At 49.5% G+C, this 26,191-nt stretch overlaps 1 protein-coding gene across 3 annotated transcripts in view; it reads right to left on the reverse strand.

Moving 5' to 3' along the window:
* The window catches only part of SAMD4A (sterile alpha motif domain containing 4A), a 98,994-nt gene extending 73,064 nt beyond the window's left edge, over positions 1 to 25,930 (reverse strand). For all 3 annotated transcript variants that reach the window (XR_014226517.1, XM_082283836.1, XM_082283835.1), the window contains exons 1-2: positions 25,795 to 25,930; positions 24,931 to 25,530 (exon numbers count right to left, since the gene is read on the reverse strand). Coding sequence is in view for 2 of the 3 variants with exons in the window: in XM_082283836.1 (XP_082139962.1) it covers positions 24,931 to 25,126 (196 nt within the window). In the remaining variant the exon portion in view is untranslated. The remainder of the gene's footprint in view (positions 1 to 24,930; positions 25,531 to 25,794) is intronic.
* Positions 25,931 to 26,191: the final 261 nt, after the last annotated feature.

A 26,191-nucleotide genomic window follows, 5' to 3' on the forward strand; every position in this document is an offset into this window, starting at 1 on the left:
GAATTCTCTTGGATGTAACCGGCTTGAAGATTGTGCTGGTTACACAGCTCACATGCTGCTCTACACAATTTAAACCAGCACCAAACCTTCACCTGGGGGGTTCACATCTTCCTAAACACATCTCTGGTGTCAAACATTTTATGAACTTGAACATTTCCTTGCACTTGGGATGTGACCTGACATCCAGCTGCACATCCAGCCAGGGTAAGAGCAAGCCAGGGCAAGACTTGAGGTCTGGGTTGCTCCCTCACGGTTCACAATTTGGCCCACAATTTTGTGACTGAGCAGATAAAAGCTTGGCGTTGACCAGTTCACAGCTGTGTGATGGTTTGACAATACAAAGCTCAGAACTCGTTATTTTGTGAGCTCAGTCCCAGCCACACCCTGCCTCAGCCCTGACCAGCAAAGGCAGAATTGCCAAGTGCATCAACCCAAACCACCATGGCTGTGATCATCCATCATTCCTAAATCCACGGCTCAGCACTGTGGATGCTCTTCTCCAAGGATATATTTAAAATGGGGGATGATATTAATTGCTCTGCTGAAAAGTCAGACAGAGAGCAAGCACAGCTTCAAAGATTCATTAAATTCCCCCAGAACAAGACACAAAGTCCTTAAGTCTGTTTTCCATTAGAAAAGAAGTAGCCCAAAGAGATTCCCATTGTTCTCCTGCTTCTGGGGTCGGTTTCCCAAACGTACATCTCAGCACACTGGGTCTGGATGGAACCCAAGGAAGTCCCCAAAAATGCTGGGCTTTTGGAAAATGAGAGTTTATACTTGGAAAGCATCACTTTACAGGCCTTGCAACTGAGAGGATTTCCCACACGCCCCCTTGCAATGACCCCAGCACAAATTCCCTATCAGGCTGAGGATGTGGCATTCTGTAGGTCATAGGTTAATGGATACAGCAACCACATGGGAATGGCAGGAGTCTGACAAGGCACATACAGACGAACTTTAGCTCCCCAATTTCAGCACCCAGTGTCTCAGAGACTCATAAGACAGAGCAGGTAAACAAAATCAGAGAATCCCAGAATGGCTTGGGTTGGAAGGGACCTGATGCTTTCTCATTCCACCCCCTGCCATGGGCAGGGACACCTCCCACTAGCCCAGGTTGTTCCAAGCCCTGTCCAGCCTGGCCTTGGACACTTCCAGGGATCCAGGGGCAGCCACAGCTTCTCTGGGCACCCTGTGCCAGGGCCTGCCCACCCTCATTATGAAGAATTTCTTCCCAATATCCCATCCATCCCTGCCCTCTGGCAATGGGAAGCCATTCTCTCCTGTCCAGTCACTCCAGGCCCTTGTCCCCAGTCCCTCTCCAGCTCTCCTGGAGCCCCTTTAGGCACTGGAATGGACTCTAAGGTCTCCCTAGAGTCTTCTCCAGGCTTTACAGTCCTAATTGTCTGTCTTTCCTAATAGGAGATGTGCTCCAGACCTTTTATCATCTTGGTGGCCCTAAAATAACACCGGCTCCGTGCTGCTCACATCCCTGGGGCATGCCCAGCCATCAGCCCCGTCCATTCCAACCAAAGGAAAGCTGCTGGGTTTTCATCCACAGCTCCATGAAACAACGGGCATCTGTTCACCGACTCCAACATGACACAAACCCAGACTTTACAGAGTTTATCCAAAGCAATTCTTTCCAGCTTAGGAAAACCGAGGCTCCCTGGCTGAGGGACAGGCCCTGCTGTTTCTGTGCACGTCGGCTGTCCTGCAGACTGCCCTGAGCAGCTGTGCAGATGGCAAAAATGCTCTTTTTTTTTTAATCCTTTTGAGCAGCATCTCACTGAGATGGTCCCACGGGAGGAGTCTGGCTCAGCTCTGGAGACCACGCACGGGTCTGACAGGAACAGGACTTGCTGTGCTGATGGGCTGGGAAATCCCTCCCACCCCTTCACAGATGTTCCTCCAAACACTTCTGCTGATTGAAACGACACCTCCGTCATCAGATGAACATATGGCTGCATTTGCACCAGCACTGCTTTAATTGTTCCTGCAAGGTGCTTTAAGGACAGGCTGGACCACAAAAGGATCATTACAGACCTTTCTACGAAAAAATTGGCTCTAGGGTTTATTTTTCCCCCCTGCAGAGCCTGACCATCCCTGAAGCGTCTGGGTATGAGCCTTGGAGCTGTGGTGCAGGTGCCTGGCTTGAGGACACAAGCTGTCCCCCGCTTCCCTGGGTATCCAGCTGGAAAAGGTCCAGAGAGCTCTAATTAACCAAACTGCTCGTTTACCTTTACAGAGCTGCTTTTCCCAAGGGCTGCACTGGAGATGAGGGAGAGATGCTGTGCCCTGTGAGGACAGATGGATGCAGAGCTGTCAGCTCACACAGGTGCCAGCGTAAACCAGCTTCTCCAGTGGTTTTATGGCCAGGAGGACAAAAAGGAGATTTGGGAATGCAAAAGTTCACTGAGACAAGAGCAGTTTTACCAATCCTCACAACCACACCAGGAAAAGAGTTTGCCAAGGGATGCTGCTGCATCCCGGGCTCACCACGATCACTTCTTCTTTCCTCAAGGGCATCCAGGTCTCATTATACATAATCCCAGCTCTTTTCAAAACAAGGTTTTACCATATGAAAGAAAAAAACAAGCACTGGAAAAAGGACCCTCCAGGTCAAAGGGGAGCAGGGAGCCCAGGTAAGACTCTCCTCCAGAGGGAAACAATCCAGCTACAGAGCCACAAAGTTTAAGGGAACAGGAGAGAACATGGATAACAGGGAACATGAGGGCCAGAAAAAAAGGGGTCTATGGTTAAATTAAATAAAGGAAAAGGCAGGAGAGTGGGACTGAAAAAGAAACCCCACCAGGAGTGATGCAGAGCTGCCTTTCAGTGCTCCAGCCCTTGTGTTTTCTGGCCTTATTTGTGAAACACAAATAATCCAGCCTTCTCCATAAGCAGCCAGATCTGGTGGAATTACATGTCTGAACACTCTCGGTACACAGACAGAAAGCTGTGGAAACACAGCTTAAGGCAATGTGCATTAACAAGGGGGCCTTTATCACTCAACCTGGCACAGGGAAGCCCGCTGGCCCCGGATGGAGTCCGTGCAATTGGTGTGTTCCACGGGCTCTGACTGGGGAGATCCCCGGCTGCATCCATCGATTCTTCCTCCTCATGATGTAGATGGCACCCACTGGACATGGGCAAGGAGAAGGGATGCTGCTACCCATCACTGTCCCTTCATGGGGCAGGATGAGGGATGGTGAGAGCAAAACATGGAGGTAACACCTTCCCCCTCAGCGCTGAGCATCTGCCTTCACCTCTGGATAAAATCCCTGCGTGCTGCTCCCATGTACCAGGTTAGGCATGGGAGAGAGGATTTCCAGCCACAGGAGCACATCACCTACTGGGAAGAACAGCAGGCAAGAGCTGACCCCATTTCAGGGAGTTGATGGAAAATGCCGAAATCAAATCCAGCTCACCCAGAAAGCAGGAGCTCAGCTACAGGAACGAGGGAGTGCAATTGTCTGGCCAGACCAGAGGATCAGCATGCTCCCTTCTGGCTGGAGGATCTAAGGATACCAAAGTATTTTCCAGACCAAAAACATACGCATTTATTTTCAAAGACCTCCTGTTAGGGAGAGCCCTGTTCCTACAGGGACAAATTCCCACCTCTGCCGAAAAGCTGTTCCAAGCCTTTTGCATGGAAGCCTCAGGGCAGAGGGGTCTGCAGAGCATTTCCCCCTTTACCCACATCTGCATGGATGAGGCAAATGTTCCTTGCATGCAGGATGAACGGGGGACTCAGACATTTTGGCCAAGATGGCCACGTCCAGGCCCCCCTCCCCCCCAAAGCAGAAACCTCCACTCTCATCTCTCCCTCCTTTACCCACATGAAGGTGGCAAAGCCACTGCAGCCTTCTGCTTCCACAGCCAGCTCAAAATAAATTATTATACTCAGTCCAAATAAATTACTGTACTCAGCTCAGACACCTCAGCTCTTGTTTCCAGGCTGTTCTCAAGCAAAAAGAAAATAATTCAGAAAATTCAGGTGGAGCTTTATTTTTTCCTACCCAAAGAAATTTTTCTTCTATTTAAACCTGCCTGATGACAGGAGGGGAGTCAGGGCTCCTGATGAAGAGCTGCAATCCTCTGTGACTGTGAGATAGGGAAAAATAAAGAGTCTTCCCAATACCTGAGCTGGGACCTGTAATGCATGACTACAGAATCCCAGACTGGTTTGGGTAGGAAGGGACACCAAAGAACATCCAGTTCTACCCCCTGCCATGGGCAGGGACACCTTCCACTAGCCCAGGTTGCTCCAAGCCCCGTCCAACCTGGCTTTGGACACTTCCAGGGAGCCAGGGGCAGCCCACAGCTTCTCTGGGCACCCTGTGCCAGGGCCTCACCACCCTATGAGCAAATTTCTTCTAAACATCTAATCTAAACCTGCCCTGTCAGTTTAAAACAACTGGATGGTTTAGTCCATGATGAGGACTCTGATACAGAAGGATGGGAAAGACAAGGCTTTGCTTTGAAAGCTGGGACTGAATATTCTTCCTGCATTTACATTTCCAGCTGTACAGGTGCCTTTTAAAGCCACACTTAAAGACATCAGCACATTTCTACGTGCAGGTTAACAGGCACCATCCGAGTGCTGCACAGCACCGTGCCCACACCACACTTTGTGCTTACTGCAGCATTTTCTGTCAGAAGACCTCAGCGTGAATCCATTCATCTTCCCAGTTCCTCTTACAGAGGGAGGAGAGGACCAAAAAAACAAACCTGGGCTAAAGATGAAACCATCCCACTGGGATTGCCTTCAGCACAGAACCTATGCATTTTTTAATTTCTTTCCCCCAGACCTGCAAAGAAGTGTGCTTGCAATAGGGAGCACACAAAAGGTCAAGTATCAAGCCAGATGCTGATTCTCTGACTTCAACAACCTGTGCTTGCCCAGGCAGGAGCTGTGTGCTTGTGTGCTCTGCAAGTCCATGCCAATGTGACTTTTTGAGCCCAGAAGAGCAGGTTTTACTACCTGAATGCAAGTACAGGACAATGTTGGCTATCTGGGATGCAGGGATGTGGGTGACAGTTCTTGAGACCCTGCAAGAGCTGCTCTCACTGCTGCTTCTCTTCCCCCAGTATCAGAACATTTCCCCCCAAAACCCTGCAGTTCCTGATGACCTCACTCGTAATCAGGAGTAGGGCTGCCACAGCTGAGGTGGAAATACACAGGGCAGCAGCTCCAATGGGAGGAGGAGCAAGAGGAGCAGCTCTGGTCACTGCAGATGCCCTGTCCCATGGCACAGCCACTTATCCTGTGCCTGCAGGAGCCAGCTCCTAAATTTAAAACAGCCAGAGAGCAGCTTTGAAACAACAGCCAAGCCTCGGGGATATGTGTGTGCCAGAGGAGGAAGGGAATACATCCCCACGCTTCTCTTGCAGTCTGGGACGTGGGGAGCAGCTCTGGCACCCACCAAACAGTGTCTTCATTCCCATTTGCCTGCTGAAAACAGCACAGCAGCAGCTCTAAGAGGTCTGGATTAGGGGCATCACTTCCCAGTCACGGGATGCGAGGGATCCCACGGTGACAGAAGGGTCCCCTTGGGGCCATCTCGCAGCCAGCCTGGGTGGGCAGGCACCTTCTCACCCTAACACACCCGGAATTCCCATCCACACTGCTTCCAGACTGGAATTATACAGCAGTTTAGGTTGGAAAAGACTTAAGATCTAACACTGGCACAACCACCACTAAACCATATCCACATCTACACATCTATAGAATACTTCCAGAGATGGAAGCTGGAATTCAACCATCCCCCCTGGCTGCACAAGCTCTCCTGAGCTGATGCTCTCCTGAAGGGTCTCCCAAAGACTCCAGGGCAGAGCCAGAGGGGACCCCTCTGCTGAGCAAAAGGAGGGAGAAGTGGGGTCCACGTGGGAATCCCTTGACTTAGGCTGATGCATCCTGGTCCTCTCGGGATGTCAATGGGGAACCTTCCACAGGAATCTTGGCTTGCACATGGACCAATGTATGCTAGAAGAAAGAAATAAATGCACAGAACTGGGGGTACACTGGAAAAAAGGAAAAATGAACCCAAGAATCTGAGAACGGTTTCAGTTGGAAGGGACCGTAAAGACCATCTAGTTCCAATTTCCCTGCCTTGGGCAGGGACACCTTCCTCCACACGAGGTTGCTCCAAGTCCCAGCTCCAGCTCTTATTTCAGACAGAAAATGCTTCCTCTCTCATGGCAACACAATAAAATGAGATATTTCTGTGGCTTCTACTTTGACAGCAAAATGGCCAGAGCTGAGAAACGTGAGGCCACAATGAATCCCAAGTGAGCCCTTCCCATGCTCCACTGCCTGGCTCTGGCACTAGGGACACAACACTGTCCTTTATCCCTAAGGAGGATTTCCCTTCTTTTTTCCTCCTCGTTACCACACATCACCAGCCAAAGGGACATCTGAGAGGAAGGATAAAAAAAGTTGATTTTTCAAAAACAACCGGAATATTGCACAGCCCAATTCACCCTCTTGTTGATAGATAAGGGGAAACCAAAATCGTTTGGACAGAGGGAGGAGAACTGCAGCAGCTCCAGCCCCAGCTGGAGCTCTATCCCACAATCCTGAAGGTTTTTCCTACAACCACAAACCCTTTTTGCTCAGGAGTGAGGATACACGTCCCATGCCACCAGAGCCCTCATTTCCCTAAACACATCCCTAATGTGATTTAGGGTTTCCACCCTGCCAAAAGCACTTAATGCCTGAAAGAAGAGGGGCTGCAGCACCCCTGCTCCCTTCCTGGCATGTAGGACACAGCAAGCCACTTGCCCTCTAGTCCCTGTGTAGGCTGATAGGGAGGAAAGGAAAATCCATAGTTATAAAATCCTAAACAAGCAGAGAGATGTAGGATGGAAGAAGGAAGCTGTGCCCAGGCTGGGTGCACAAGAACCCCCCAAGATGCCAGGAAGATGATTTGGGACCCATCCACAAGTCAGCCTCAGGAGAACACAACAAGAACCAGCAGGGCTAAGAAAGGAGGGAAAACCACTGCACACATACCCCAGTTTTACAAGCTTTTTCCAACTGCTAAAATAAAAAAACCCAGAGCAAATTTAGCAAAACATGTCAACAAGTTCTATGTTACAGCCCAGACACACGTGCTCTCCTCAATAAGTCACATTTTTAGAAACCTTCTTTTGCAAAACCTGTTGGTGTTGGTGGGCCTTCTGTTTTCTTTTCTAGCTCCAAGTACTCACAGGCATCCTGGAGACTTAAAAAAACCCCAGACTTTTAGACTTGCATGCACAGAGAGGACTAAGAGAGTGTCACCATGTGTGAGAGATGTTAAATCCTCCAAAACCATATGCTGGTGATTGCTCTAACAAAAGAGACTGCAATGATAAAAGGAAGCCTTATGTTCAAGTACCCGTTAGTTGTGCAAGATTAGAAATTAGCTCACAATCCAATCCTTATAAAAAGGCTTTAAAAGCACAGGATTTCTCCTTAATATGAAAGTAATGAACTGATAGCTATTCATTATTGAATTACTTATTCAGATTTAACAGCAGCACAAGTACAAAGCTTCTCATCTTCTGTGTCCTCTTGACAAACTACAGAAGGAAGGACAAGAGGCAAATATATCCCATGAGTTTCACATGTAAACCCCACTCCCATAATCACAGAATGGTTGGAGAAGACCTCTCAGATCACTGAACCCCACCTTTGACTGTCACCACCTTCTCAACTAGACTAGAGCACTGAGTGCCACAACCAGGCATGATGTGAACACTTGAACACTTCCAAGGTTGGTGAACACCTCCAGGGATGCTGAAAACCTCCAGGGATGGGTTCCACAGGAACCTGGGCTGCCTTGCTGAATCTGAGGTCAAGGATTTACTGGCTGATCAATACAGCTTATCCCCAGGGCATGAGAAGTTTAATTATGGAAAAAATGAGCCACACATTAAACAGCTCATGCCAAAACTAGTGCTGATCACACACAAAGGAGTGGGTGGACACCTCCATGCCCAAGACCAATGTGGCCAGACAAACCATCCCCTGAAATATCTTCCTTCCCAGCCTCCTCCTCCTCTTCCCAAACCTGGCTTTGGTTTCAGCTCCAGTTGCTCCCTCACAAATTGCTCCTCCTTAAATAGTCTCCCTTCCTCCTTCCTAGGGGAGGATTTGCCCCACAGGATGACAGCAGGCTGCACTATCAGAAGAAAGCTAAAATAGACTTTCACTAAGATTAATATCCCACTAGCAGCTGTTTTACAGTGAAATGCAACCACCCAGAGGGTTAATAAATATATGGATGGATTAATACAGAGACAGAAACTTATAACTAGACTGAACATTTAATTTCTGCAGTGAATTCCCCAGAAAGGAGGAAGGCGGGAGCACCCATAAAATAAGGAATACACCACCCAGGCAGAACAGCTGTGCACACCATGAAGAATCAGGAAGAAATTGTTCCCTGTGAGGGTGGTGGCACAGACTACCCAGAGAAGCTGTGGCTGCCCCATCCCTGGAAGTGTTCCAGTCCAGGCTGGATGGGGCTTGGAGCAACTTGGCCAGCCAAAGGTGTCCCAGCCCATGGCAGAGGGTGGGGATGAGATGGTTTTTCAGGTGCCTTCCAACCCAACCATCCTGTAAGCCTCCATCTGCAGCATCAACGCTGGAGGAGCGTGAGGATGCAGAAAAAGGAGCTAACAGTATTCCTGTCATTTACCACCCAATGCACAAAATTACAGATAGTAAATCAAAGCAAATCTGAGGTGCATTTTTGGGGCAGAAGGGGACCAGAGGGCAGGTGTTTCAATCCCCTAAATGAGTGTCACTACACATATCCAAAGCCTTTCCAAATGGTTTCTGGAGAGGTGGCTGCTGCAGTCTGGTTGTCTGCAAGCAAGTGATGTAGACCAAGCACTCAGCAACACTGCAAAACCAGCTATAAACACACCTGCCATCTGAACCTGGTAAATGGGAAAGAAAACTAACCTGGATATTGGGATTACCCTTGAAAGACCAACTGTCCCTTCCCATCCACCAGAAGTAACAGCAAGCACGGATTTGTATCTATTAAGACGAGCTACGAGAATCAGTTTGTGCTCAAGTTGTGGTTCACCACCAGAAAGATCCATCAGGAGAAGCAGAGTGCTCGGTGCAGAATCAGACACAGTTATCTCCAGATGCTGCACCATTATCTCGTTGCAACACACAGTTCCTCCATGGGATGTGATAAACAGTAAAGCCATCCTTAGCAACGTGAAGGCATCGCATCTATAAAACACCCACCTCGTGTAACAGAGCAAACACACAGTGGGAAAAGCAGTTGGTGGTATGAAGAAAATAAAGAGGGGAAAAAAGCCCACTTCTCTGACAGGATTTATTTTTAAATGATGGTTGCTCAAGCCTGCTCAGAGATTCAGTACGTCAGCAGCAGCTCCCGTGCACGAGGACAAATGGTGACTCAGCAGGTAAAAGCTGTCAAAAACATGTCCAAAATGGAAATGATTAAAAAAAAAAAACCAACAGGAGGAAAAGCTATAAACACCTCGAGCAGTTTTGCTTTGTGTGCTGGTTGGATGCCTGAGGCTGCAGATGATGCTCTGCAAAGCAAGCAGGGGAACCCCATTCCCATCCCAAGCACTCACAGGTGGTACCCTCCTCTGAAGGCAGGAGCCACCAATGGCAGCTGGATCCCCAACCCCAGGAACCACTTTGGGATCCATGTCTGCCCCAAATACAACATGCCATGGGATCCCATCACCACTGGACTTCAGATAGGATGCTAAAGACAGCCTTGCACCCCAAGAAGCATCCTGCCCCAGCCTCCATTGCACATTGCTCCGGAAAGGACAGGAGTGAGACTTTTTAGTGCACATTCAGACAAAAAATACCCCTTTTTCTGCACTGCCTTTTTTTTTTTTAAATTTTAAATAAAAGTCAAAAAGCCCAGCCAACATGAAAGGCTGGATAAACACTCCTCCTTTCCCCAGCAGAAATTACAAAAATGCCTTTGAATTTGTTTTGGCAAGAAACAATGTTTTTTATGAAAGAGCTTCATTGAAAAGTCACAATTTGGAATGTATTCATCTATTCTACATTTAAAAAAAAGTTTTAATTACCACTTTAGGAGTATTTTGACATAGTTTATGGTTTGTTAGATTGTGCTGTGTGTTACAAATGCCAAACACACCTTTTGGAAGTGCCTTATTATTGTATTAATGCAAAATGTGGGGTTTGTGCTGCCGAGACTCGTGTCGGCAAATGAAAAATAATAAATTAATTCCATTTGGAGAAAACGCTGCCATTTATAACCCAGCAATTAAGAACAGATTTAATTTTAGATATTGCTGCATTCTTCAGCTTATCAAGTTATTCAGTACCAACACTGCTACTATCAGTATATGCTCAGTTCTTTAAAAAAGAGACCCAGGCCAATTTCTCACCCCTTAAATTAGCAATGCTAGACACGAAAAGTTTACACGGCTTTCCTCTCTTCTGAAAGCTGCAACATACGGATTCTGCTGGGAAAAAAAACAAAGTAGCACATGCTGGAGTTTCTACTATAACAGGCCAAATTTTATCAGCCACGGGCATGTAAGGAGTTAACAAAAAACCACAAACCTCAACGGATCGAGGCAGAGGTAAATGTGTTTGCAAACCAGGGGGTGTAGACATTTTGAGGGAGAGGAAAACAGCCCAAATCCTGGCTCTGGAGAGATATCCACAGCCCCATCTCCCTCCCCAGGGCCAGGCAGTCACGCAGCAGATAGGAGATGGAGAGAGTAAAACGCTTTTTATTTGGCTGCAGCTCTGCCAGCGGGAAGGTGATGCCCAGGGAGGGCTGGTGCTTCGGGCAGGGCTCCAGCTGGCACGGAGGGGATGGGAGGCTGCTGGCTGCATCCCACGCAGGGAAGAGTCGGAGCAGTCCAGGGACCAGCACCTGCATCCTGGCAGCCATGGGGCAACCCCAGGGCTCCCTGAGAGCCGAAAGGCTGGCGGGAAATGGGAGCTGTCCTCAGTGTCTCCCCTGGGGCACGCAGCACAAAACAACTCGCTGTCACCACCAGCAACCTCGACATCATGAAAACAGTCTCTGTGGCCAAGGAAAGGGAAGGGAAACAGGAGCAAGGACGTGGGAACTCCCCTTCCCCCACGCGTCCTCACAGTGTCACCAGGCTCCGGGCCACCTCCAGCAGCAGGAGAGCACAATGTACGGAAAGAAGAGACACACACGGGTTGTGGCAGCAGTCCAGGCTTGGAAAGCAAAGTTAACACATGTGGTGAGGGACAAGCAGGGAAACAGCTCTGTAACGATGGCGGTGGAGGGCCCCGGGCATCCCCTGCAGCACTGAGGTGACACGGTGACACCTCTCTGCTACTGTCGCAGCAGCACAGCGGCCACGACACGCTGTGGGATCCCCAAGGGTGGCCTGACCAAAGCAAGGTGTGTTTTTGTCACACGAATGCTGTGGGCTTGCTGCAGGAAAAGCAGGAAGAGCTTTGGGCTTCTTGTTACGCAGGAGGCCACAACGGGCAGCACAGCCAGAGCTGTGTGAAAACAGCTAAGTTTGTGGGGTTTTGATAAAGATAACACTCACCACTCTAAGCCTTAATAGTGAAACAAAAAGGTTTTGTGAAACAGTAAGGGGGTCCCCCTCCCAAAATGCCAGCACCAAACTGGGACAGAGCAGCAGAGCTCACACAGACCGACTCAGATCCTGGGAGAAAAGCTCTCAGCACCCCTGGGACCCTGACATGGATAAACCCAGATAAGTGAAGTGATAAGGACTCAAAACCCAGCACCCCCAGAGGGGTTTGCCAGCCCCTGAAGGATCCAAGGACACCTTCACCACACCTTGACCTGCCACAAGCCCTCTTGGGGCATGCGGGAAAGCAAGCAAAACTAAATTAAACCTTGGCTTTTATAGGGCTCCCCTTTCTCCTTGGACAAAAAAAGGGAAAAAAAAAAATCCCCAAGCACATATTTTTATTTATCAAGATTCCAGCAGGCTCTTTTCCTGCTACATCCCTCTCAAAGGTTGTACTGAGGATTGCTGCACTAATTTTAAGTCTACAGAGAAACACGCCTTCCTCTGCTTTCACACTGGAATTAGTTACGCTCAGCCCGACCTTGCATTATTTTTAAGCTCTGCAACATTAAAAGAAAATTAGGGAGACTTGTTAAATCCCTTAAAAGGTAAAACAACCCTATTGCTCCAGGTTTACACACACAAAAAACACAAACCCAAACCAAAAACGAGCTCTTAAATCACAACTACTGCTTTAATGTGGTAGGATTTAGTCTTATATTTTAAATTCATTCATTTCTCGTTCACTCAAACAATCACACCAGCTTTAATGAGCTCTCCCTATGAAAACGCCAACTACAAAGGATGACATTTGCTCATGTTCCAGAGCTCCATACACCTCGAAAGGAAATCCTAAAGCATCGTGTGCTTCTTAGCAGCCAGATTACCAGCTTTTAATCCTCTCTGCCAGATGTATTTTTAATCTTTTTGCGTGTAATAAAGCAAATTAGTGTAATTGTATGGGTAAACTGAATCAAAATAGGCACACAAGATTAAAAAACCCCCTGAATTTGGTTATGTTTTGCAGATTTGGCAACTAACAGAGCTGGGGGCTGAATTCAGCTTTGCAGGCACTGGCAGAAGGAGAAGCTGCTGCAGGGTGAGTGAGGAGCTTCATCAGCCCTTGGCCACAAGTCAGGGATTCGTTTCTCCTCTGGGTCCCCTGCAAGGGACCACACCAGCTCCTGGATGAGCAATCACAGCATGGTTTGGGTTGGAAGGGACCTTAAAGACCATCTCATTCCACCCCTGCTATGGGCAAGGGCACCTTCCACTATCCCAGGTTGCTCCAGGCCCCATTCAAGTTGCTCATCCCTCCAAATTTACACCAGTCTGGCTGTCTCAAGCCACTCCCTTAACTCATTACGTGGGTTCTTTGCTATCAGCAGGTTAGATGGGACACTGGGAATAAATTCTGGGCTGCGAGGGTGGTGAGGCCCTGCCACATGTTACCCAGAAAAGCTGTGGCTGCCCCATCACGCATCTTCGCACAGAAGCCACCCTGCTACCAAAACCTTTCCAAGCAATCCCAATACAGCCCAGGAAAAGGGATTGTCCAGCCAGCAAGGATTCTGCAGTAGTTCACTAGGGGTGTGGGCTGGACCCCCAGCCATCACACATTGATTATTGACTGCTCAGGGCAGTGGGAGAAGAGACACCAACTATTTCCTCCTTAAAAACAGAAACTAACTGAAAATTAATGCTGACATCCAGTTTGGCTTCAGGAGGGATTTAAAGAACTTGGGCTTCTTCATTCCCTAATCCCACACCATGCTTCCCCACTACCAACCAGGATCGATTTCTAACAATGCAAAAGCATCTGCCCACATTTTTGCAATTTTTTCAGACCCGGCAGAGAGCACCCTCCCCTTTCTGTAGGGTTAATCTAAAGAACAGTTGCCAAAATGCTGAGAACACAGTGGAACAATAGCTCCTCTGATGAAATTCCTCCACTCCATAGAGAAACCAGTATCCTCCAGCTGCTGTGGCTTGTCCAGAGAGATCTCCGAGTGTTTACCCGCTCCCATAAATAAAAGGGGAAAGAAAAAAAAAAAAGATGACAAACTCAAAGATTCGAGTGCAGCTTGCAAAAAATGACTGCAGAGCCCTGCCATCTAACCACAACACGAGTTATATTAATGCAACATTTGCCTTGTGTGAAATACAACCCAGGACATCAGTGGAGGGAGGGCAACACCGGCCACCTGTCCTGGGGATAGGGACTCGCTATGCTTATCAGCACAGAGACCACTTCCAGCAGCTCCTTCCCTTTAAATCCTCATTCTCAGTGGAATCTCTGATCAGTCATTTATAAAAGCCGGGAAGCCAGGCTGGACAGCTGAATTACAGCAGCTATTATCCACGTATGCCTGAATACCAGCAGACACCTTTATTTATAAAGGCTCTCCGGCTGACCGAGATTTGACATCGGCTACAAAAAGCACTCAGCATCCAACTGGCTGCTCCAGAAGAATGTGAGGAGAGGTTGGCGAGCACGGGCTGAGCAGACACCTTTACACAGCTTCCCTGCTGCTGCCATGACTCCTAACCCAGCAGGTTTAAGTAATTGATTTCTTGAGCAGATACACAAAGTTGCACACCTTTGCCTCTTCGGCTATGGATTCAAATGCATTCATCCCTAATTCTGAAATATTCAGAGTATTTTATCAGGCCTATCCTCTCTCTTTTTAGGGTCTCTGCACTTTCCAAGCTGCTGCTTGTTGCTTGTTCACCTTTAGACTCATTCCTACCTGTGAGCTCATTTTCCATGAAAATTGGGAACCCACAGCACACAGGTAATGCAAATGCAAGGGGATGGGAAGGGAGAAGGTGATTTAAAAAAACCAGTTGCTTGCAGCAGATTTTCTTTAGCTCTGACTGCCTCAGTGACAACCCCTGATAACAGACGGTGACCAAAGTGTGAATTCTGCTTTAAATTGACAGAACTCCCATGAGCAGCACATGCAAGCACAGCCCACGGGGCTCAGCTGGGCCAAGGAAGGCTCTAAGTACTCGTATGTTCCCACCACACTCCTGATCTACTGTAATAACCTGAAACAGGAGCTGGCACCTCTGCCAGAACACAGAGATTGGATCCAGCCCCCCACAGGGCTCCAAGGGCTGTCCTGAGCCTGCCAGCACAGTCACTGTAAGGAAGGGATTTCCTTGCCTCGTTCCTCATTTCTTAAGCAAGGACCACTGAAAGCATCCTCCTTTGACCCCCAAAAGCATCCCTGTTCAGCCTAGAGAAAGGAGGCTCCAGGGAGACCTTAGAGCCCCTTCCAGTGCCTACAGGACTTATGAAAGAGCTGCAGGGGGACTTTGGACAAGGAATGGAGTGACAGGACAAGGGGAATGGCTTCCCACTGCCAGAGGGAAGGGGTAGACAGGATATTGGGAAGAAATTCTTCCCCATGAGGGTGGTGAGGCCCTGGCACAGGGTGCCCAGAGAAACTGTGGCTGCCCCATCCCTGGAGTGTCCAAGGCCAGGCTGGACAGGGCTTGGAGCAACCTGGGATAGTGGAAGATGTCCCTGCCCACCACAGGGGTTGGAACAAGGTGAGCTTTAAGGTCCCTTCCAGCCCAAATCATTCTGAAGTCTGTGATTCTTCCTGCTTGCAGCACCATTGCATTCATCCCTCCCTCCCACTGCAGCCAAACCCCCAGCACCAGACTGAGCTTGAGCACAACTCTTCAGCTAAAATTCCCTTCAGATGATGGAAATTAGAGGGCTGACAGCAGCAGGAGAGCCAAGCGACCTCGGGCATCCTTCACAGCACAACCTGGAACTCTGGGGAAGTTTCCCAGGTCCCCTGAGGGGCTGCTGGATGGGATCCCCACAGTGCCACCCTTGAGCCCCTAGCAGCAGTGTCAGGAGCTGTGTGCTGTCCCTGTGCTGCAGAGTAAGTTGTTATGGTTACTGGAGGGTTTGTTGGGCTTTTTTTCCCCCCCTCTTCTAAAAAGAATTCTTATCAGTTTAACATAATACCACCAGTTAATAACAATTCTTATCGTAGAAGGTCAGTCAGGTAGTTATAACTCAACATTTCATCTATGTTTGCATTATCTGGAGGGAAACAGCCAGGGGACTTTGTTTTTTTTCTTTAATAATCCACTTCTTTGGAACTATAAGATTTAAAAAAAAAAACCTATCCAGAACCAAGCTGACCCCGTGGCAATTTGAGCACACTGGGGAACAGACAGAAAAAAGGAAGAAAAATCACACTGATGTTTGCTGCATGAGAAACGAGGAATACCCCAACAGGAAAACTGAAAAGCAGGAGAATGCATGGACATAGACTGCAGCTGCTGCAGAAACACCATGTTCTACTTGTAAATGTCAGATCAGCCAAGTTTTGCCACAACAAAAGTTGTGGGTTTTTCCCACTGCATTTTTCTCCCCAGTTTCTTCCTTCTTCAATTCCCATTGCTGATGGGGGACAGAGAAAAGGGGACAACAAGAAAAAACCCAATGACAAGAAGAACTGATGTGTGATGTTCAGGGTTAAAAACACCAAAAGAAAAAATAAAAAAAAAATGCAGTGGCAGGGAAAGTAGGTTGTAAGATGCTTCCAGCTAAACCTGGTTAAACCCTGTTTTATCCACCCACTCAATTTCTTCTTATAACAATTAAAACTCCAAACACAACACATGCCCATTCCCCACGAGGCAACAGCATAGCCAAGGAGCAGGAGAACTAACTGGTTAAAAGACAGGCAGGTTTGTGGCTTGTCTGAAACAAGTTTTATCCAAAAAAAAAAAAAAAAGCAATCTGGAATTAATTATTCTTGAGGATCAGTAACAGAAGAGAAGCTTTCTGAAGCACCCTGTGCTTCTAAAGCAGGGCAGCCTTGCTTGAGAGCAAAGAGTAAAGCAGAGCTGCTGAATCCTGCAGACAACAGTCACAATATTAACATTATTTTAAGTAAAATAACATCTCCAGGCATGATAGCTCAACAAGCTGGGCCACGTCCAGCTCCTGCAAGTAACAGGGAAGGCTTGCAGGGGTTGTGGCAGGAGCTGGCTCAGCCCTTGGTGCAACAGGGCCATCAGTATCATCCATCCACGTTTTCCATCACAGACAGTCCCTTGTCCACAACACAAAATGACCCTGAGTTTGTGGCAGCCCCTTTCTCTGCCCCATGGATTATTCTGATAGAATACAAGAAAGTTTTTGCACTGCAGCTCAAGCACTGCAAATGCCCTGAGAGTCTGCCAAGGGCGGCAGCCAGGATTAATGGTAGAGAAATACATGGTTTACACCCTGGGTTCAGCACAGAGAGCAGAAATCTACAGGCATCATCAGCAAGCTCCAGACAGGAGTGCTGAGCCCAGGAAGCCTCAGCTGGGGTGCTGCACCATACACCTGCACAGAATTCATCAGAGAAACCAGGCTAAAATTCAGACACCTTTACCAAAACCCTTGATACATCCATGCCATGGAGTCACTGCATGTAAATACATCAATAAAACCCCACACTGTGAACGGGGCATCTGACAGGTGACCCTGTGCTGGTAAATCCTTCACTTAGAGCTCCTCTTTTTTAGCCAGATGTGTTTGTGTCCTGCATAGAGAGGCCAGGAGAAGCCCATGCACCTGTCTCACACAGCCAACTCCTGCCAGGTACAAAACAAACTGGCTTTCTGCCTCTGGAGCTAGCCCACACCCTGACCAGGCTCATTTTCTGCTCAGTTCCCAGAAGCAGAGCAAACAGAGTTGCAGGGCTGTCACACTGTGGATGAGACCATCCCATGGTCTGCTCCATGAGAGAAAATCCATCTTGCAATCCCCCTCTGTGTCAGAAACAACTCCCTCTGCCCACAAAACCCCTTCCAAAGAACAGCCAGCAACACCTTCTCCAACAGAGAACCCCAACTCTGTTTTGATGAGATCCTGCCCTTCCACTTAAAGCATCTCCTGCGGAAGAGGAAGTCGGGAACAGATCTGCTCACTCCAACCTCAACTTTATTTGTAATTACTGGGCCAAGATGGAAAGCCACTGCTGTTTGCCATTGTCAAACTTGCACTCAGCAATGACCTCTGCAAATCTCTAGGTCTCTTCTTAGGACCAGAGCACTGCAAAGATAAACACACCATTTTTTTTAAGGGAAAAGGGATGAACATGCAAGCCTGGGGATCCCTTGCATCAGACCTGCAGCCTCTTTTAGATCCCTCAGCAGCTCTTGCGTAACCAAGAGTTAGTAAAATAGTAATGGTCCTGTTTATTCAGTGAAAGTAGAAAATACAAAGGGCACACGCACACCCAGAGGTAGATTTGCACAAACACACAATTCATGTGAGGGCTCATCCCACCACCCTTGGGGCTTTTCTGCAGACAAAAAGGACTTCAAACACAACAACCTGTGCTTTGTGTGGGCTCCTGCACTTAGCCAGCTCCGTGCAAGAAGTGGGGAGGAGACTGGGGCGATTGGAACCCCAAGACAGGGCACTGCAGTACAGCAGCTTCTTCTCTCTCTGATGAATTCATCCCCAGGGTTGGGGTGCAGAGGCAGTGCAAGGGGTGCCCTTTCTCCCAGCAGTTATCTGTGGTAACACTAAACACGAGCTCGACGCTGGAGTGCTAAAGCACTGACGGATGCATCCTAAAATAAAGCCGGCGTTCACACTAATTACTATTTCAGTTACGCTGATTGCAAACGTAACTCCAGCTTGGTAAGAAGCGGCTTTCATGGGCTACAAATGAAATAAAGGTGGTTTTCTTTTGATGGAACATGAGAAGAAGAAAGGGCAAAGCTTGAGAAATTGTAGGGAGATGGGAATTTGCACCGTGATCCACAACCTTCATCAACTGCTTCAGGGAAACTCTGCAGGAAAATTTGGCTGACCAGAACATCAACTACTTTAAAAGCAACTGGTCCAATTGCAAATATAAAATATAAACGGTGAAATGGGCATGCAGCTTTGCTCAGATTTTAAGGTCTAACACACCAAAGGATGCAACTGTGCAGAGGATCATCCACCGGCCACGGCCCAAGCTATGAGCAGAGCACTTTCCCCACTCATCCATTTAATTTCGTTTGCAGATAAGTGTATTCACAAACTAGATTATTTTAATTGATGGCTCTACAGCTGATTCCTATTCAGCTCTCGATCTAAAGCTGTCCTCAACCTCTCCCATCAATCCATATCTTGACAGTGATGCTCTGTGTGCTTCCTCTCCTTCACCAACATCCTCCCTGCACCCACTCAGGTGGGACAGAACTTCAGCTCTGCTGCTTTTCCAAGCACAAACGTGAGATACCGACACAGAAGGAATCAAGGAACAAGCTGGTCCAGGCAGAGAATTCCAGCTCAGCTCTGTGGTGATACATGAAATGGTTCTCTGCATCTTTCACATGCACTTCAACAGTGGGATTTTTCCCAACTGAAGTCAGTGGGGAAATGAACCCTGGCACCAGGCCCCTCAGTGAGCCATGAACTACCTGAGAAAATGGTTACAAGGACACTGTAAAGTATGGAAAGGTCTCTGGGAGAAAGCAGCCCACCCACAGGCAACCCTCTTGCACCACACCATGCTCCAGGCAGCAAACCATGCTCTTACCATTAGTTAACTTTTTCCCCCCCACTTTAGGCATTACTACCTAAAAACTACTACGCTGGCAAGCTCTGCCACCCCCCATCCAAATGACCTGGCCCTCATTAGCTCTGCCTATGGAGGACACCTTGCCATTCATGCTGCCAAAATTTTGGGAGCAAGAAAAGGGAGTATCTCCTTACTCCTCTAACTGCAAGGGACATGTGCCAGGAATGACAAGGGAAGGAGTTTTTAAGTAAATAGGAGAAAATACAGAAGAACAAAGTGCAAGCCCAGTAGAGTCTCCCCTAGGTCCCAGCACCGGGCTGAGGGGGACAACAAAGGGGAGCCTTTGTAATGCCACACCACAGACCTTCCTCCAGCCAGCAGTGCTCCCCACAGCCACTCTGGAAAGCATCCCTAAAAATAAAAATAGCTTTGAATCACAAGAGAACACTGGGTGTGCAGCCTGGCTTAACGCCCCTGGCTAACACCACTCTGTACTTCTGTACCCCTCCCCTCGGTATTTTCCAAAAATCCCAGCACTGATAGCATTTAGCCCTCAAGTTTGCAAACAAAGCCTGGGAAAGATGTGTGGCAGCAGGTCAAGCACCAGCAGGCAGGTTAAAAGCAAGTGTCCAACAGCTCAGGAGATCTGAGGTTTGCCCAGGTCACCCAGAGAAGCTTGGGCTGTCCCATCCCTGGAAGTGTTCAAGGCCAGGTTGGATGGAACTCTGAGCAGCCTGGTTTGGTGGAAGGTGTCCCTGTCTGAGGGGTTTGAACGAGATGATCTTTCAGGTCCCTTCCAACCCTTCTGTGAATCTCTTCTGTGATTCTATGATCTCTCCATTTATGAGTCCCAGCTCCTAATTTTTAATGAGCAGAGCTGGCAGGGCTGCTCACATCACTCTCCAGGCAGAGACGAGTGTGTGGAATGACCACACAACGCCAAAGTCCAGCCCTGCACTTAGAACTCCCTATCACTTCCACTAAGCACAGGCTAAGCTCCTCACCCCATCCTCCTCCTGGGATGCCTCCTGGGCTCCTCCAGTCCCACTGTGTGACAGCCCAGCGATGCCCTCACACAGCCCAAGGACATTTAAACCAGAGCTCAGCATTGCAATGCAACTGTAAGCCAAGAAAAAATAAAAAAATAAAAAGGGAAACACCTTCACACTGGGCACTGGGATGATTTTCCACCAGTGGGGGTCACTGGGGATGAACTACAAAATTTGCATAGTGCAGGGGTAGCAGCTTCCTGATGGGCTGGGAGACCGTCTGTGGCTGGGGTGGCAGCAATAGATGCAGGGCTGGAGCCACAGGGAGCTAAGGATATAAGCAGCAAGGTCTGCAGGAATATGTAATACCTTTTAATAGACCAGCCGGTACAGTCAGGGAAAAAACCCCCACAACCACACAAGCCCTCCTTTGAGCTGGTGGACCTTCGTGCCTGGCCATTTTTTCCAGCTGCATCACTTGGTCTATTAAAAGACATTACAGCTCCCTGCAACCCTTGTCTCTTCCTTTGGCCAGTCCTTCCCAGGATGAGCAATGTAGGTCATCCTGTGATACCTGACAGCCTGCTGAAATGAAATAAAGATTTTGGCCCTCACATGTGGAGCAGTTAATGTCCTGTGCACAGGCCAGAGAAAGCCTGTTGTCCTTTAAGGCCAAGAGCTTAAAGCTGTCACTGCTTCCATCAGTGCATGTGGGTGTTTGGACACCTGGAGGACCTACAGGAGTCTTTGGGCAATTCTGTCAACCTTGCAGGAGCGAGGAAGCCACGGCTGGTGGGGTGGGATGTGGGACTAACTGCTTTGGAAAAAAACCCCACAGGGATACTTGAGGAGATGAAAGGAGAAGCACATTCTGCACTCAATGTCCAAAGCCTACAGACCACGTTTCATGGATACAGCCCCCACACCTCCTCACTGGGTCTGTAGCTCACAGAGCAGCCATACCCAGCACTCCTGGGTGCCTCAGGAGGAGCACAGGTCCCATTCCCACCATAAGGCACACCCCACTCCTGCCTGACCTTTACTGGTAGCTTAGAGGAGGTCACTGCGTCCTGACGGCTCCGAGCAGCTGGGACTGAAGCTGCCCAGCAAGGCCAGGCTGGAAGGAAGGAAGGAAGTTATAGCAGGCTTTTAAATAGTGCTATGCAATACCTGAAACTTCTATTTCTGTGCACAGATAATACGGTTTCCATATTCTCCTCCTTCTCTGCAGACCAAGCCATTCACGCTCAAATTGAATTAACAACAACCCACACTCTTCACCAGTTTGAACCAGTGAAGCCACTGCGTAGGACAACCCCAAGCTGTACACTTCACCTAATGAAGAACATATAGATGTCCTTCCATGTTTGCTTCCCACTCCTATTTTCCCTTTATAACCAAGTGATGGATTGAGGGCGGTCTCGCAGCCACCTGAGCAGCCCCCACATCTCTGTGTTCCCCCAGACACCAGAGCAACTTCCTGCAAGACATCCCTGACCTGAGGCTGGCAACAAGGTTATATCCGTCTCTCCAGCCTTAGGCAAGGATCCAGAGAACCATGGAATCAGGAGGCTCCTCAGGGCTTTCTGAGGGTCATACACAGCTGTACACAGAAGAACCACGCTGGGTTTGCAGTACTACTGAGGAGGGCTTGGCTGTCGTTATGAAAATACTCTCACACTTGGGGGAAAAAAAAAAAAAAAAAGATAGAACTCCTTCATATGAAATAGACTTGTTTCTCTGTGGCAATTAACTAGTTAAAAAGAGTTATTTTTCTTCCTTGAGTTTTCCCACTACATCTGCCATTCATCAGACGTCTCATCTGGAGTCTACCAGGCAAGAAACAACCTGGACACCTTTACTGAAATGGATTTTCCTCTGTGCCTGGTCCACACACCTGAAGGCTCTGAGCCCAGCACCACCAGTCAAGAGAGGATCTCAAAGCTCTGATCTCCCTTTGGGATCCCTCCTGATGCCTGTTGTTGGTGATATTTCCAAGGATGGTGCTCATCCACCATGGACCACAGCAAGGCTGCCACCTCCTCCTAAAGACCATCACCTACGGGTGACATTCCAGTTTTTCCATCTCCCCACAGGGCTGGGACATGCAACAGGTCCTGCACATCTGAAACAACTCAATTCTCACGAGGACCCAGTGTAATTCCAACACCTGCTCCAGTACGTTAGCCCAGCATGTTACATTCAGCTGGTGACAGCCCTTCCCAGACAGTGGATTTCACAGAAAGGGAACATCCCCTGCCTTACAGCCAGCCCCCACCAGGGGTACCAGTGGGGCACCTACAAGCAGGGAACCAGCATTTCCAAGGCAGCAAACACCTGGAAAATGTACCAGGAGACACCTCAGGCCCCAGCCCAGGAGGGAATTGAGCCCAAATTAGTTATGCAAACACCAGGATCCAAAAAGTAATGAGTAACACAAGGTTCGATGATGACGCTGCTGTTCAGGACTTGGTGTGATTCCATTGCCAGGCAAGTGACAAGTGCCAGGCTGCCAAACAGGCATGGAACAGGAATGATTTAAGGAATTCAGGTGGTTTTAGGACGGCAGCACTAACACAGGAGACTAAATGCTATTTCCTAACTGAGCCTGGTTACAAATCTCAGCTGACCTTCCCTCCACTGCAACAGGATTGCCTGGAAAAGCGCGTGTCTTGCTCTGCAGCATGCATGGATATGTCCATCCCATGGGAAAGCCATACAGAGGGGAGTTTGGTGAGAAAGAGGAACTCAACGGATCCAGGTTTTGGCATCAGTTACAAATGCCCTGGAGGAAGAGATCATTTTTGGAATGCAAGCCAGGGAGAGCTCAGGCAGCTCCACCAACGCAGCAAGGGCCAAGCAGGAGGCTGGATACCAAGCTCCGCATGCAGGAGAAATCCTCACGCCCAGCAAGGTCAACGGGATTACAGGGGCAAGCAGGGATTGCTCGCAGGAGAGGAGATGGGAAGGGCCCAAGCCCTGGTCTGCACCCTGGCTTACACGGAGCAAACGCCACCACACAGGCGGCCCTACGTGACTCTGTGTCCAGGACCACTTCAGAGCCCTGTTTTCCTTCACAATTCGCCTTTCCTGATGGCAGGAGACCAATCACCCCCCTCCAATTCCCTGGCCAGCTGAGGGGACATGGCTACGGCCAAGCCCACAGCTGGAATGAAAAGCTGCGATGCCAATAAAAACATAAAATTAAAAATATATTGCTCATACCAACTCGCAGAGGGAATCGCAGCAAATCCCGTGCTGAGGCTGGCACAGGAAGCTGCAGATTTATCCTGGAGCAGCCGAGTTTGGAGAACGTGTTCCCTCCCGGCCCCCCCCACCCAAAGGGATGGATGAGGTTCATCCCTTCAGCTGTTTATAAAAGCAGCAGTATTGCGCCCAGACGCACTCGGCAGCATTCCTCCCTCTCATTCCTGCGAGCTATATAAGGGAACGGCCAATTCCAGCCTCGCTCCCCTGTAGCCAGCCCCGATCCCTTTGCGCCGGAGCAGCTCCAGGCTTGGTTTCCTGCAGAAGGACTTAAATCCGTCCTCGGTGGAACACGGCGCTGCGCTGGACCTTGTCATCAAATGGCAGCGCAGGCAGCTGCCAAATCCTGCCGGCTCGGTGCTCTAATAGGGAACAGCTGGAGAAGGACCCTGCATTCCTCCCGCCCCGTCCACACCGGGGGCTCTGTTCGGGATCCGGCCGCAAGATTTCCACCCATCACAGAGCGCAGCCGGCCGCTCCCCGGCACTGCTCTGCCAAGCACAGCCCAAAACCCAAGAGCTTCCAGTCCCCTGGGATTTTAAATCAAAGGGGTGCTTAGGAATGGGGGGGTTGCTTTGCTTTTTATGGGTTGCAGGATTTTTTTTGGGGGGGGGGATATTTTTTTGGGAGGCGTTGGAGAAACAGAACTACGCAACTAAATGACATTTTGCCTTCCCTACCGACCCTCTGTAGTACAAAAACTCTACTTTGAGCAACTTGCATCCCTGTGTACATCCACACTCAGGAACACACACATCTGTAACACACCCCCCATAAATAAATACGGGAACACACGGTGCAATTCGCACGGCGCTTGTGCCATTCCCATCCTCCTCCAACTCCCGTTTACTTTGGAGGAGTTGAGCAACTTGTAATGGCGAATAAATAAAAGAAAAATACACTTTTGGTAGCCACACACATTTTCTGTCCTGCACCCTGCACGCTCAGTAACATGAAACAGTCCACTCATATTTTCTTAGAGCTCTGCTGAAACACAAGGGGGTATTCAGAGCCGCAGGAAAAAAATGCGTCCAAACAGGATCTGAATGATGAAATAGGAATTGCCACATTTAACAGAAAACAAAAAAAAAAAAAAAAAAAAAAAGAAAAGGATAACCCAGTTGCCCAGACCTTTATACAATAACAGTTCGTCTGAGGTAGCGATGGGCTCCTTCTGCATGTTGCAGAGAGCAAAGCAAGCCACGTTGCCCAAAAGAAGCCTAGAAAATCCAGACTCTACGTGACCTGACTTACTTATTTCACAGGAAACTGCATGGAAGGAGAAAGGGGGGGCACGGGGGAGAGAGGGAAAAAAAAAAAAAAAAAGCCACCAATCATTCATGCTACCGTAGTTACACCACGCCATGGAGCGGAGTAGTTTGCTGTGAAAAACCAAACTGAAATAAGCCAAACCCCGTTCGGAAAATAAAACGTGAGCAGAGAAGCCGTTCCCGCAATCGAGCTGGGGGAGCCCCCGGCTCCCAAACCGCACCCGTTTCTTGGGTGTATTTTTGAAAATTTCGACGGCATTAGAGCATCGCCCGAGAAGGCTCGCAGCAAACGCCACCACTCACCGGGGTTGTTGGCCTCCCCTTCGAGGATGTGGAGCTCGGTGCAGTCTGCCAGGGAATGCTCGAGGCAGAGCTGGAGGAAGCGAGCCTGGGTCCGGCTGACGCGTTTGAGCAGGGAGAGCAGCGCAACAGTCTGCTCGCACTCGTTCCAGCCCTTGAACCACCCGGCCAACACGCCAACCTGGTCTCGGAACATCATGGTGAGCCGGAGGGACAGCTCTGCGGGGAGAGAATAAATAACCGGGACAGCCTCCCTGCCCCGGCGCCGCTGCCGCCACCGTGCCCGGGTCAGGGGTGTTAAAAATAAAAATAAAAATAATAATAATAAAAATAATAATGATTAAAAAAAAAAAAAAATCTCCTTTGCGACGCGAAGGGCGGGTTTGGTTTCTGGACGCAGCTCTCGGCCTGGGCTGGGTTTTTGCTCCCTCTCTTCTGGCTTCGGTGCAGCGCTGGATTCCTGGAGGGAGGGAGCGAGGGAGGGAAGGAGGGAGGTGGTGGGGCCGAAAAAAAAAAAAAAAAAAAAGCCAAAAAAAGGAAAATCCCAGCGTCAGGGCTGCAGCCAGCGAGGGGAACGACCTCCTCCCGGCGGGGGCTTCACACCTGGAACAGAGAGAGGAGGGGGCGTCAGGGGGGCTGCAGGAGGACGAGGAGGAGGATGGAGAGGAAGGCTCGCACTCAGCCCGCTGCCTTCCTCCCACTCCTCATCCAACGCGCATTCCCACACCGTCACCGCGATCCCCCCACATCCAGCACCGCCGTTTGGGGGGGGAAAGCACCCAGCACACCCCCCCCCCCGACTGCAGCACAGTTCCCCCCCCCAAAAGTTCTCCCCCGCGCACACACACCGTATAACAACACACTCACCTGACTCATACCGGCCCCGGCGATCGGGGGAGGAGGGGGGCGGCGCGGCGTTTTAAGGTGGCCGTGCCATGTCCATGGGATGAAGGGGGGGGAAACGAGGGAAGGAGGCGGGAAAAGGGAAAAGGGAAAGGGGAGGGGGGGGGGGGCGCGCGCGCGCTCCGCGGCGCGAGACTGAGCCCGGCCGCGCGCCGGGCCCCCGCTCCCCCATGTCGCTCATTTGCATACGAGTGACGTCATCGGAGGGTGGGCGGGGCCGAGCCGCGCGCCGGAGGGGGGAGCCCGAGGGGGACGCGCGTCCCCCGTGTGTCCCCTCTGCCCCCCCCGCCCTTCCCGCGGGAATTTTGGGCGCTCCTCCTGCACCGGCAGCGCTGGAAAACGCGCTCCGGGTCCCCTCCCC

Source organism: Coloeus monedula (assembly GCF_965178545.1).
Source record: "Coloeus monedula genome assembly, chromosome: 6".
NCBI classification, from domain to species: Eukaryota; Metazoa; Chordata; class Aves; order Passeriformes; family Corvidae; genus Coloeus; species Coloeus monedula.